The sequence below is a fragment of the Hyperoodon ampullatus genome, assembly GCF_949752795.1.
Source record: "Hyperoodon ampullatus genome assembly, chromosome: 6".
NCBI classification, from domain to species: Eukaryota; Metazoa; Chordata; class Mammalia; order Artiodactyla; family Ziphiidae; genus Hyperoodon; species Hyperoodon ampullatus.
This window is the reverse complement of record NC_136919.1, coordinates 72,949,532-72,964,123: the sequence shown is the minus strand read 5'-3', so window position 1 is coordinate 72,964,123 and position 14,592 is coordinate 72,949,532. Positions and strand designations below refer to the sequence as shown.

General features: G+C 44.2%; 1 protein-coding gene across 1 annotated transcript in view; it reads right to left on the bottom strand.

Annotated features, from left to right (window-relative positions):
* LOC307055047 (histone-arginine methyltransferase CARM1-like) overlaps positions 1 to 12,974 on the bottom strand; it is a 99,496-nt gene extending 86,522 nt beyond the window's left edge. The window contains exon 1 of the mRNA XM_079706984.1: positions 12,885 to 12,974. Coding sequence (XP_079563110.1) covers positions 12,885 to 12,959 — 75 coding nt within the window. The 5' untranslated portion in view covers positions 12,960 to 12,974. The remainder of the gene's footprint in view (positions 1 to 12,884) is intronic.
* Between the last annotated feature and the right edge of the window lie 1,618 nt (positions 12,975 to 14,592).

Here is a 14,592-nt window from a genome sequence, read left to right as displayed (position 1 = left end):
ATAGCTCCCCATAAGACAGAACTCTGCATCTGCTGTGCAGTGAAACTTGCTTTCAACAAAAGGGTTGCCTGTATTTAAATAAGGAATAAATAATACTTATGAGCACCCTTGTTTCATTCCACCTGGCCTTCTGGCAGAGGACAGATAAACCCTTCACCAATCTTTTAACCACCCTTTCACCAGTTCTCCAACTATTTTTCTCTATTCTTACAGAAAATGACAAAGATGCTGATCACTCCTACCTTCTCTCTCCGCGATTAACCCCCTTCATATGCTGCCAATAGACTCAGACTAGCTCACTCGGCTCTAAGCCCTCAGGCACTCAATCGTTCATCAGACATCAAAAGTGCCTTCTATTACCCATTGTGACAAATCCTGCTAGATGCTGGGAATGCAAAGATGAAAATAACATGACTGTCTAGTAGGGAGAAGCACAATGATGTGTTACAGTGGCAAGGATAGTATTATGTAATGGACCCAGTGAAACTATGAAGGAGGATGAGTCTACTCTACCAAGGATTCTGGAGAGACGTCACTGAGATGACCCGAGGAGCGAAAATCAAGAGGTAAATCAACGTGTGCCGTCTGAATGGAGGGGGCGGGGGCAGGAGCTCCAGGATGAGAGCAGTCAGAACAAAGGCGCCCAAGAATGGTAGAGCCAGTCATGTCTGGGAGGCAGCAGATCTTCTCAGGAGCATGATGTGTGTGTTAGAGGTACAAGTGGGGGCACGGTTGAGAAATGAACATGGCAAGAGCAAACGCTGAGGCTTGCTTGTAGATGGTCTTGTATACGACACTAAGAGCTTGGACTCAATCCTTAGGCAAAGAAGGATCATAGAACTGTTTTCAGTGGAAGAGAATTATTTCATAGTTGTATTTCAGCAGCGTCATAGTGGTGGCGTGGATTGGAGGGCACAAGATCAGAGGGTGCAGCGCAGACACTGGCGGTTCCTAATTAACATCAGTCCCTTCTTACTTCCTATCAGAACCTCACTTTATTGAGTATTTATCCTCCTCTGTGTGGTTAACCATCCCCAGTCCCAGGGCGGGGATCCTGATTGGTCCAGGGCAATCGTAAGTGGCTCCATTTCTCTTGCCAGTGGCCACTACACTTGTGTGTGATAAAATATTGTTAATGAGACCTGAGGGGAAGTCTGCTGGGAACTACTGGAAAGGTTTTCTCCGTTCTAAGACAGACGTAAGAAAGATGCTTCTCCTTTCTTGGACATGGTTAATTTGAAATGTGATGCTCAGAGCAATTGGATTAAAACACCTCAGAATCACACTACCTCCAACATTTTAGCCAATTTAAGTAGGGATTTCCTCCTACTGGAGGCCAAAGCTATCTTAACTGGGACAAGTAGGGAAACTAATTGGAAAACATTTGCAATCCTCCAGGAAAGATACAGTAACAATGAGAACAAAGAATCAGCTGTGGGACAAAGGGGAAGAGAAGGAGTTGCAAAAATGCTGGATTAATAGAAGCTAAAGAATTTGGAAACTGGAAAGGAAAAGAAAAAGTCTAGCCTGACTCCCAGGTTCCTGGCTTGGGGGACGTTTATAACACCTTCAGGTTTTGTAGCACGCCAGAATGGAACGCTCACCTTGCTGGCCAGCCAGAGTGGCCCTAGGAATTGCTTGTACTGGTCTTTGAAACATGGAGCTGAGTTTCCTTGCTGCTGCTACAGCTCAAGGAGTTTGCTGCGGAGGCTTCTCTTGTTCCCTCACATTGCTCACGGGTACAATAGAACAGTGCCCACCTCACTCACGCCACATGCACTTTGTCCCTTCCCTCCTACCGCAGTGCTCTTGTCGCAGCTGAGGCATGGGGCAGGCACGACAGTACCCACTTGGCACGCGTGCATGTGCACCGTGAAGAGTAGGGGGTTAACACCCTGCGGGGGCGTGCTCCACCAGTGGGAGATGGCAGCCAATGGAGAAATCATTCTCCTTTTCTCCCCCGATGAACTGTTTGAAGACAGAATGGCTTCATATGACCTCCCTGAAGCTGTCCGGCGACACCGAGTGATCGGTCTTTCATCGAGCTGTGGCAAGCTCAGTAACACCCTCCCTCACACCTGCTCTCCCCGCCTCTGCTCTGCCTGTCCTGCTCCACTGAGATTGCCCTCCCTAAGAAAATGCTACCACATAAGCCTTTGCTGCATGATTTGTGATTTAGGGGACTGAGGCTAAGCAAATGGTGCTACTGAAACAAAATTCAACATGTTTACTGACAATTTTCCTGTGATTCTGTCTTTTCCGGGTTTCTGAACTTCTAAATTCTAAACCTAAGCCATCGCTCTGGAGTTGAGTGACTGTGTCAATACCTCAGATTTAGGAAATCAAGCAAAAAGAAGATAGAGGCACAAGCTCTTAAGTTCATCAGTGCCCAATTCCTGGTTCAGTGCTGGAAAAGACCAGGTTCTAGTACAGCAATTTAACTCCTTTTTACTGACTTTATCCTATTTATCCGCTTACATTTTTATCTTGGAAAGCAGATATTAAAACAAAGACATCTACTTCAGAAGTTACTGTTGCACAGTGTCTTCTATATAAGGCTTTAACAAAGTCAGTCATTGCTCCAAACTGGCCCTTCATGGCACTGTCTTAGAGGGAATGGGAAAGGTTTAGAAATTCAACCCTAGGATGTTTCTGAAATGCCTTGACTTTAGCGGGAAGGGAATCCACCAGGCAGAAGTTAACAGTAAGTTAGCCAGTGAAACCATACCAGTGAAATACTCATTTTTTTCAAACCTCTTTTTTCCCTAGTTCCCTCCCATGCAGAGCTGAGGCACTGAGAATTTCACCTTAGCAATCTGTCCCTTCTTTAATGATTTCGCGAGAGTGGCATCTGGTATGATAGTCATCAGTGCCACTTACCAGATATTTCTGGTTCTCCTTATGGGCACATGGTAGAATTGTATCCCTTGCTCTCTGGGAATTAGGAGTGACCACGTGACTTGCTTTGGACCACGTAATGTGGTCAGAAGTTAACGTGGGTCACTTTCAGGTGGAAGATTTAAGAACCAGGAGTGTGCTTTGCCACGCTCCGCTTCTCTCTGCAACAGGAACTAGTCATGTTTCACGTGGAGGCTGCTTCCTCAGCCTGGGTCCTTGAGTGAGAATGAGACAAAATACAGCCCTTAGCTAACCTATAGTGGATTAAATGAGCACTATATAAAGCTCTATTGGTTTAAACCACTGAGGTCTGGGGGTTGACTGTTACAGCAGCATAACCTAGTTTACCCTAATAAGCCCAGTTAAGTGCCAGTGATTTCTGATTCAAATTTCCCAGTATGTCCGCAGAATTCTGATGCTGTGCTGAGATTCCGGTAGAGCAGTTCACTAAATTCTTATAGCCGCCATGTGTTAAGTGTCCTTATCCCATTTTAAAATTAACCCCAAAAAGATTAAGGTCACATGTCAGCATCTTGAAAGGTACAGAGACAGGCTTGGAGCACAGATATCTTGACTAGAAAATCCATCGACTGCATTAAAGCCCCTAGCTCCCTCTTTCCCAAATACCTTGAAAGACAGTCTGTGATGGTTGTTTATTCAGTCTTCTTGGCTCTCCTTGAAAGCTGCGCTTTGCTTTCATACCAAATGAAAGCATTTTCCTCTGCTGATTCTGGCATCTTTCTCCAGTACTCTTGCAGGAGCAGATTTTATTCAAGCTCAGGAGAATCCTGGCACAGACACGCCATCTGCTTTACTCACATTCAGGAAATCTATGTGGACACCCCCTTAGAGCTTAAGGGGCCAAAGAGATCAGTTAAGACCAAGATACATTTTCTACCTCTTTCTCCTCACCTGTATTACAGAGGATTTATCCCAGGGATATGAGTTTTTGTGATATATGACCTAATGTGAACCTTGGCCTCTGTACTAGGTCGAATAGTGTCCTCCAAAATTCATGTTTACCCAGAACCTGTGAATGTGACCTTATTGGGAAACAGGGTTTTTACAGATATAGCAAATTAAGATAACGTCATACTGGATTAGGGTGAGCCCTAAATCCAATGCGACTGGAGTCATTACAAGGAGAGAGAAATTTACATAGAGACACAGACACATGGGGAGAATGCCACGTGACAAAGAAGAGACTGGAGTGGTGCATCTACAAGTCAAGGAACACCAAGGACTGCCAGCAACCTCAAGAAGCTAGAAGGAGGCGAGGAAGGATCTTCCCCTGGAGCCTTCAGAGGGAGCATGGGCGTGCTGACACCCTGATTTTGGACTTCTGACCTCTGGAACTGTGAGAGAATAAAATTCTGCTGTTCTAAGCTACCTAGTTTGTGCTACTTTGTTATGACAGCCCTAGGAAACTAAAACGGCCTCCAAAGTCCAAGCCATAGGGAAACACACACACACACACACACATAGACAGGCAGAGATATACAGATGAATTAGAGATCACTTTTCACTATCACATCCTGCCCCCATGCCCTCATACATGGTCCAAAAATCACATAGATAAAATAAAATATCAGTTTGATTATCAACCTAGAACATATAGAGAATGGCTTTATGTTGCTCCCCAAATCACTGTGCAGTCCTGGCAGACGTGAGTTCGCATATAGCTCTACCACTTAGTAGTCGTGTACCTTAAAGCAAGTTAGTTAAATTTATGTATCCCTGGTCCCTTTATCTATACTATCAGGCTAATAATATATCTTGAATTTTTTTGTTGTGTGGTGTGGTGGGCGTTTACCTTTCTTCTGTGCCTCTCAGCATCTGAACCCCCTTCCTATGCTTGGAGAATGTCCCACTTCTGGGGCAGCACCAGCCTCCCACTTGGGAAGTTACAGGTGTCTGCTGCTCTTTTCCAGCATCCCTGAAGCTAAAGCACAGGCATGACCGGGGCTCTCCTGTTAAGATGCACTTTGCACTGTGGAGCTGACAGTGTGCAGACGCAGGACAGCACAGAATCCACTCAGGTGCGGTCACGGCCACCTCCCGGTTCCAGCAGCACAACAGAGAAAGGTTCTAAGGACAACACTCCAGGGTAGCAGCGGGTGAAGCCTATGCAGGTTGCGGTGCCCAGGTCTGGCTGCATGGATGTCTCCCAGAGATCAGTTCTGCAGCATGATTCTGGGAATTATTTTTTGCCTTGTAGCCTCCACGCCTAGCTCTCTGATGATCCTATATCCTTTTCGGAAATTCTTTTTTCTTTTTTTCTTAAATTAGCAGAGTTGGTTTCTGATGCTGGCAGCTAAGAACCCTGACTAACATGCAAGGATTAAAATGAGATAAGATATGCAAAGCACCTAGCAGGAGTCACGAGTTACTTCCCTTCTTCCCACTTCCCTCCACAGTTCTAAATGAGGATGCTGCTGTCAATGGTTAACAGCACTCAGCCGCGAGATGTGGAGGATTCGAAGAACGGATAAAGAAACTGTGGCATACGCACACAATGGAATACCGTGCTGCCTTAGAAAAATGGAGATCCTGCCATATGTGACAGACAACATGGGTGAAGCTGGAGGACATCATTCCAAGTGAAATAAGCCAGACACAGAGGGACAAATACTGCATGATTTCACTTATATGAAGTATCTAAAAGAGTTAAACTCTTAGAAGCAGAGAGTAGATCGGTGGTAACCAGGGGCTGGAGAGAGGGAAACGGGAAAGTATGAGTCAAAGGGTACAAAGTTTCAGTCATGCAACATGAATAATTCTTGAACTTCCCTGGTGGCGCAGTGGTTAAGAATCCGCTTACCAATGCAGGGAACACGGGTTCAAGCCCTGGTCCGGCAAGATCCCGCATGCCACGGAGCAACTAAGCCCGTGTGCCACAACTACTGAGCCTGCGCTCTAGAGCCTGTGAGCCACAACTACTGAGCCCATGTGCCACAACTACTGAAGCCCATGCGCCTAGAGCTCGTGCTCCGCAACGAGAGAAGCCACCGCAGTGAGAAGCCCGCGCTCTACAACGAAGAGTAGCCCCCGTTTGCTGCAACTAGAGAAAGCCTGCACGCAGCAACGAAGACCCAAAGCAGCCCAAAATAAATAAATTTATTTTAAAAAAAGATGAATAATTCTTACTTCCTAGACATCTATTTCACAGCTTAGTGCCTACAGTTAACAATGCTGTATTTATTACTTAAAAATTTGCTGAGAGTGGATCTTACGTTAAGTGTTCTTATCACAAATTAATAATAGTTATCATTATAAATAAAGAGGACAGGAGGAAACTTTTGGAAGTGATGGATATGGTTATGGCCTAGATCGTGATGATAGTTTCATGGGTGTATACTTATCCCTAAACTCATCAAGTTGTATACATTAAATATGTACAGCTTTTTGTATGTGCTTCATACCTCATTAAAGAGGTTAAAAATTTTTTCAGGAAGCAAGACCTGTTTTAACACATGCCAGCACGACTATCCGGCAGGCCTGTGCTACAGCCTTTATTCCATCAGTGATTAAGGTTGGGCCTCATTCGTGTGCCAGGTTAACCAAATAAAGTAGTAGCAGTGTTTTAAAGTCAGAGAATTTCAGAGCAGGATCAGAGATGGACTCAAGGACATTCGACCAAACTGATGATAAGTCCACACCAAAGAACACTCAAACTGGAAGAGTCAGAAGCTCAGGCTCTGCAAATCTGAATATCAGCTGACAGTCTGAACAGGTTGCTTTGCATGTTTGTTGTAGTTATTTATGTTTTCTTTTAAGCTTTCAAATCCCTGAATCCCTTCTGCCTAAGCCAACCTTACTTTTGGATGCACTAAGCAGCTGTTGCAACTGGGAATTCTCTCCTTTAGTGAAAATGCTGATTTAAAAAAAATAATACGCTCCCTGCTCCTGCTTACTCTCACAAGTTTCCAGCAACTGGTGCCCTGACAAATGAAGTGTCAAAACATTTCCAAATTAAAACCCTACGGCTCACACATCCCAGTACCCTCAGCAGGATGGACTTACCCTGCTTGTTCCAAGTGCACACTCAAAAGAAACTAAAAATAGCCATATGGCAATTAACAGAAACTCTGAGGAGGGGGAGGGGTGGGTTCCAGCAGCGTCAGTTTCCTGGATAGATTCCAAATGGGGTTCTCAGCCAGCAGTGCTCTGGCCAAGAAAGGATTTTCATTAAAACTGCATGGAGGAGGCAGAATGAAGAAATCAAGATCTCAAAGATTTAAAATTATTGCAGCAGTAGAAACTACAGCACCATCCCCAAGACCATCAATAATAATAATACTTGCTATTATGGACTGAGTTGATATTTTAGGCCATGTATGTACTAAGCACTTCCTATGCATTGTATCATCTTGATCCTGCAAGGACTCTAGGAGGTAGCTGCTACGCTCACAGATAAGGAAATTGAAGCCCAGAAACTTTAGATAACCTGTTCAAGACCTCAAGGCACACAGGATAAAGGTCTATGGCACATGCACAGCAGGTGGCCAAGCTGGAGTTTGAACTCAGCTCTCTGGCTCCAGAACTCATGCACATAACCACAGTGCAATGCTGCCTCATACCTGCATAGGGATGTTTAAGTAACCACAATGTTTTCACTCCACCCTTAAGCCCAGAGAAACAAAAGTCTCTCTTGGCAATTTCAACCAACCTTCCCACGGCAGTGCCTTTCAGAGGTTATGTGCATGGGCTCTAAAGTAAGGCTAACTGGGTTCAAATTCTGGCTTTCTCATTTATCAGTTGTATAAAATCAGGTAAATTATCAACATTCCCAGGTCTCAGTTCTCTCATCTCTAAAATGGCAAAAATATTAGTCTTTATCTAATAAAGCTGTAATGGAGATCAAAGGAAACTGCTATAGACTGAATTTTTGTGCCCTCCAAAATTCACATGTTGAAATCCCAATGTGATGGTATTTGAATATGTGGCCTTTGGGAGGTAATTAGGTCACAAGGGTGGAGCCCTCATGATGGGATTAGTGTCCTTATAAGAAGAAACAGGAGAGCTTGCTTCCTCTCCCTCTCAGCCATGTGAGGATACAGCGAGAAGGCTGCTGTCTACAAGCAAGGAAATGAGCCTTCACCAGACACCAGCTCTACAGGCACATTGATCTTGGACTATGAGAAATCAGTGTTTGTTGTTTAAGACACACAGTCTATGGTATTTTTGTTATAGCAGCCTGAACTGAGACAGAAACTGTATGGAAAGCTCTCAGCATGGTGCCTGCAGATACTTGAGTTGCTCAATAAATAATAGCCATTGGTATCGATCATTCTAAACCCATGCCCTTTTAGGTAATCAATTTCAATGAGAAAGAACACAAGAGCTTAGTAAAAAGGGAGCATCCTCCATGGACTGAGGGGTCATTCAAGGAGGGTCTTCTGTATGATGAAGCAAACAGAAAAGGATTTTTAAACATTTTGGATTTGTGGTGGATTTGATAGATTTGGAGTTAGTGTGACCAACTATCCTAGTCTGTCTAGGACTGAGGGGATTCCTGGGACATTAAAACTGGGACAATTTGTTCCTTCAGTTTCCAGTGGGGAAGATACTTACTCCCAGGAGGGGGCAGTACTAGAAGCAAGAGAGTTCATCTCCCCTTCCTCTTTTTTTCTCCTAATAGGAGTGACTTATCTGACTGGTGATGCTGGAAAATGGTCTGAGCTTGCATAGTGCTGGTACTTGGAAGGGGCCAGCCTGCCGATCCTCTACCCAAGCATGTGCTCTTGAGTCCCCCAGGTGGAAGTTTGCTGGGCAGGCTATGGACTTGCCTGGGGAGACCACATGTTCAGGATACAAGTGAGAGGAAAAGTTCAGTTTAAGGGGGAAAAAAGGGGGAGGAAGCCTTATGTGGATACAGGCCCAAGCCCCATTCTGCAAATAGCATTACCAAAAATAAAGCTGATATTGTGATTTCTACCTGACATCTATGTCTATTTCTAAACTGGTTCAGAACTCAGAGGGGGAAAGGGATATAATTAATTATCACTCATGTGATTAATTATCACCTTCATAAACCCCAACAGATGGATGCCTATTTTATTTCATTGGCAGAAAAACCCATTTCAGGCTGGCAGGAAAAAGGTATTTTGTAGAATCAAATGAGTTTAGAGGTGGGAGTGACCTTAGAGATGATCTGGTCCAATACCTTTGTTTTTATAGATGAATGACAAAATCTATATGAAACTCTGTGAAAAACTCATCAAACGCAAGTAATTTGGGGGAGTGGTCTTTAGAAGCTATAACCAGAATTAAAAACAGATTATAGATAATATAGAAAATAGAAAATAGATTACAGATTAAAACTAAGCAATTTTGGGACTTCCTTGGCGGCCCAGTTGTTGAGACTTGGCCTTCCAATGTAGGGGGTGTGGGTTCGATCCCTCAGGGGAGCTAAGATCCCACATGGCTTGTGGCCAAAACACCAACACATTAAAAAAAAAAGCAATACTGTAACAAATTCAATAAAGACTTTAAAAAATTGGTCTACATCAAAAAAAAATCTTAAAAAAAAAAGCTAAGCAATTTCAGAAGGAGAGAAATTTCCCCAAATAAAAGTATTAACAATCAACAGTTGAGAGTTTAATTATTTTAATTGATGAGAAACCTGTAAGACTTAGGTCAGTAAGATTGCTTATCCACAACCTTGAACACCAGGTAAGGTGTCAAAAGAAACAAGCTTTTCCTCTCCATCCTCACCTGCCTACCTACCATAACCTGGTCCTCCTCATTAGGAATGCTTATTACTTCCTCACTGTTCACCAGGAATGCCCCACTGGCAAAGCAAGGGTCCTGGTACCTCAAGAGATATGAGACCCTGTGGTCAAGCATGGCCATTTCTGGTCTTATCTTTTTCTCTTACCATCACCCTCATCCACCAGAGTACCTATATTTGAGTTTTTGAAAATGCCCAGTTTTGGGCAAGCAGGAGAAAGCCCACTTGACCCTGACTCTCCCACTGAATACAGCTATAAAACCTGGATGGAATGCATGGAGCAGCTACTTGAAGCCTCTGAAAAGTCAACAGTAGCAGGGAGACTGGGAAAGAGGATCAGAACTTGAAATACTACTGATCCATACCCCCTTACCCTCACCTGTGGCCTGAACTCAACACACCAGAAATGGACATCAGGGTGCGGGCGAGAGAGCTGCAGGAGGTGTCCTCTGTTCCGGCTCCAGCTGCAAGGAGGGGAACTCCGAATGCTCAAAGTGAGTGTGGAAATTGTTCTTCCCTTTGCTCTTCTTTTTTCTTTTCCTCTCCCCTCCCCTCTCCTCCTCTTCCCCCCCACTCCTTTCCTTTCCGTCCCTTTCCTCCCTTCTTCTATGCTCCAGCCCCCAGAAATCTTGTGGGGGTCATAGCATCACATCAGCCCAAACTATGAGACAGGGGTTTCACTCCCTCTGCCTTCAATGGTGCCCTAGTTCCCCCAAACTGGGGCCAAGCCCCACTGCTTTTTTCCCCTCTCTTTGTCCTCTCTCTGCTTGGCGATACCTAGGCGAGGTCACAGACGTGCACGGCAGAGTGAGCTTTTTGTCCAGAGACTAAAAAGTGGTCCCAGGGAACCAGAAAGTATCAGGGAGATCATGGAGTGGAAGGAACTGGGCAAAGAAACCCTATAAAGTATTTTTTAAAATAAATTCCTGTACTCACCCCTCAAACTATACATGCATGGACCTGATCATTAGCACATCAAAACTCTGAGAACTCTGTCTAGGTGCCAGACTGACCATCCAGTGACATGCACATGGAACAGAGCCCAGCTGCACTGCTAAGGCTTTGAAAAGTGAAATGACACGGGAACCAGAGCCCTTGGAAAATCAACTAGTGGCATGGAACACGCAGTCCGAACCTAACCAGGTTGAATGCATCCTAAATCAGAAATATTAATGCTCTCCATAGGCTTTAAACAAGACCAGAGTCTCATAATATTCAAAATGTATGGAAAACAATCTAAAATTCCTTGGCATAGGAAGACTCAGGAAAATATCAATTCCCTGGGAAAAGATAATCAACTGAAGCAAACACAGCAGTGACACAGATGTTACAATTATCTGGAAAAAACCTTCAAGTAGCTATTATAATAAAGCTCCAAGCAGCAATCATGAACACTACTGAAATCAAGGGAAGAATAAATAGTCTCAGTCAAGAAATATATGACATAAAGAAGAGCCAAATGGAAATTCTGGAATTGAAAAAATATAACCAAAATTAAGAATTCTCTGACGTCTCTAGAGCAGAATGGACATGACAGCAGAAAGCAACCCATGAGCAAATCAACTTCTAGCTGGGGGCCTATTTATCACTATTTTTTCATGTGTCTTCTCTCTACTTCAATTAACTATTTCAGCATCATAAACTATGACACAATTTAGTGGCTTGAACGAGAACCAATGTATTATTTCTCCCAACTCTGTGGGAGGGTTGGGCAGTTTCTCTGTTGGTCTTGCCTAGACTCATTCATGTTCCTGCATTCAGCTGGAGGGATGGTTGGACAGGAAGGTCCAGGCTGGCCTCAGTTATTGGTCTGGCAGTTGGTGCTGGCTATTGACTGGACTGCCTCACTTCTCCTCCAAGTGAACTCCCAACCTCCAGCAGGCTAGACAGGGCTTCTTCACAGTATGGTGGTCTCACGGTTCCACCAGGGTGAGCCCAGAAGCCACAAGGCTCATGAAGGCCTAGGCTCTGAAACTCATACAATGTCTCCTCTATCATATTCTGTTGACCAAAGTACATCCCAAGGATTGCACAGAGATAGGGGATAAAAAACTAAACTATCTCTTCATGAAAGGAGCAGCTGTACAACTTTGCAAATGGGTGTGGATGCAGGGATTGGGATCCTTATTTCAATGTTCTACCACATTCCTCCTGGGGAATTAATGCTGCAAATCTCAAAGGCCACGGGTCTACAATTACTACGGCAGTAGAAGAGACTGTGAGGCCCAGAGAAATCTAGTATTTGCCTAAGATCACAGAGCTACTTAATGGGAAAATATGAAACTAGACCCCATGACTGCTGATTCACTGACCAGTGATCCTGTTTCTGAGATGAGCTGTATAGTATCTTTAACACCTTGGCTGTTTAACAGGTAGGAAAGTAAGGGACAACACTTGTATAGAGTGTTAGCAATCATTCATCATTGAGATCCATTTTGGGAAGGAAATAAATGCAGGCACTTGTGGAGTCCATGAAAAAAAAATTGAAGTAAAGTGACACAATAAGAGCTATTCATTATGTAGCAATACAGCTCCTACTGTGCACCAAAACATACGGCATTTAGTCTCTTGAGTTCCTGGCTCTCAAAACTTAATTTCTTTACCGAGGTAAAATTCACGTAACATAAAATTAACCATCAACCATTTTAAAGGGTACAATTCAGCGGGTTTTGGTACATTTACTATGTTATGCAACTATTACCTCTGTCAAGACATTTTCATCACCCCAAAAGGCAAGCCTGTACCCACTAAACAGCCACTCCCCAAGTCCCCCTCCCCCAGCCCCTGGGAATCACTAGTCTGCCTTCTCACTATGGATTTCTATTCTGGATGTTTTCTATAAATGGAATCATATGTGCTTTTGTAGCTGGCTTCTTTCACTGCATATGTTTTCATGGATCATCCACATTGCAGCGTGCATCAGCGTTACATTCTTTTTATGAATAATAGAAATATAAACAATACTCATAATATTCCATCGAATGGATATACCACATTTGGTTTATCTATTCGTCAGTTGATGGGCATTTGGAAAGCTCCCACGTTTTGGCTACTGTGAATAGTGCTGTTACGAACATTCACGTACAAATAGTTACCTCAATACCTGCTTTTAATTCTTTCAGTTAGTTAGGTATACAGTCAGAAGTGGAATTTCTGGGTCATAGGGTAATTCTATCAAAGCTGAATGTTCAGTCTAGTTTTTGACAAGGTTTCTTAAAATGGTTTGAGATTAATAACCTGCTGCCAGCATTACCTTATCTCTAAAGTCAGTGTGGTTCTGGAGGATGGCTCTGTGGTAAGTGGCTGTCCTCACAAAATCTTGCATCATGTTCTGCTGCTGGGAAAGGCAGCCATAAAACTGTAAGGGAGAGAGAAGGACAGGGAGGGTAAACACGCCATGAGGCAGGACCTTCACGGGTACTTGGCTCTTACAGCCACCTGGGTCAAGGCAGGCTTGGTCTAACACACCCGGGACCTCTCCACACTGGCCCCATGTGTGAGGCCCACAACTCTAAGGAGACCTCGGAACTTTGACTCTTGATCCGTATGGCGGATTCAGACCTAGATCTTGACCAGATTGGTGCCCAGGGTCCCCTCCCAAAGCAGAGGCTGAGAGAGCACAGATCAAGAATAACAGAGGTAAGTGAGAGAGAAAGGGGCCGGGGCCAAAAGGGATGGCCCTGATGAGTCCCATCAGCCGAGAGAGAAAGATGGGCCTTGGATAGAAATCCCAGGAGAGGGTGGGGTCGGGTAGAAGGCAGTGACGGTGGTGATCCTGAGGCAAGCCGGCTGGGTGATGTGGTACGTATGAATCCATGAGCACTGACAGTGAGTAATAAATATCATCGTTGTAATGGCCACCATTTGGTAGAGTTTTCTATGTGCCAGGCACCATGCTAACTGTTTCACATACATCCTCTAATCAAATTAAATCACCACAACAATCAGATGAAATATGCTCCTCAGCTGAGGAAACTGAGGCTCAGGAAGATACAGCAACTTGCCCAAGTCCTGACAACTCACTAAGTGACAGAGACAAGATCCCAATCCAGGTGATGCTGTTGCTGCTGATCAGAGGACCACACATTAAAAACCGCCGCACGCTTGGGACTTCCCTGGCGGTCCAGTGGTTAAGACTCCCCGCTTCCAAGGCAGGGAGCATGCGTTCGATCCCTGGTCGGGGAACTAAGATCCCACATGCCGCACAGTGCGGCAGAAGAAAAAAACCGCTGCACTCTCTTCTCCACCCACCGCCTCGCCCAGGTATATTCACAGGTGTGTGTCACTCTGAAACGACTCAGCTCCACCTGGGACCGCTCCCCTGACCTGGAAGAACTGTTCGGCAGACGCCTCTTCTGTCCGCTGGCTGAACACTGAGTATTTCTTTTCCTCATGCCGGCATCTTTTCAAGGTATTTGAAAATGCGCTGAACTCTGCAAGGAGAAGAAAGCAGATCCATTTCTACATCTTGGAAACCACAGCACTCACCACTGCACTCTTCACAAAATTCCAACTGAGAAGCTATTAGAGGATGAAAACGGCGTGTTCACCTCTGAACACACGCATGATAAGGAACGGCAAGGTGGGAATGGGTACTACTCTGAGGTGTGACACCCTTATTTACACTTGTCAGACATATTTGCATTCAGAAATGTCAAGTTTGAGACCATAATGCAACACAGGGAGAGTCTGAGCTCACTGAATTCTCCTGGTACGGTGCTAACAAAGTTCAGAGGCTTATTTTCAGTATGTGCTCTGAGGAAGGTGATTGTTGATGATAAGAAAAATAAAATATATGTGAATACAAAATATATATGTATATAAGTGAGTATATATATAAAATCTCATTCTATCATTATAGCCACAAGTTTTTTTTTTTCATATTTAGTATTCCCTAAGTGTATAGAGAAAAGGTAAAATAACTGGTAAAATAATTCCCTAAGTATACACAAGGGAATGCT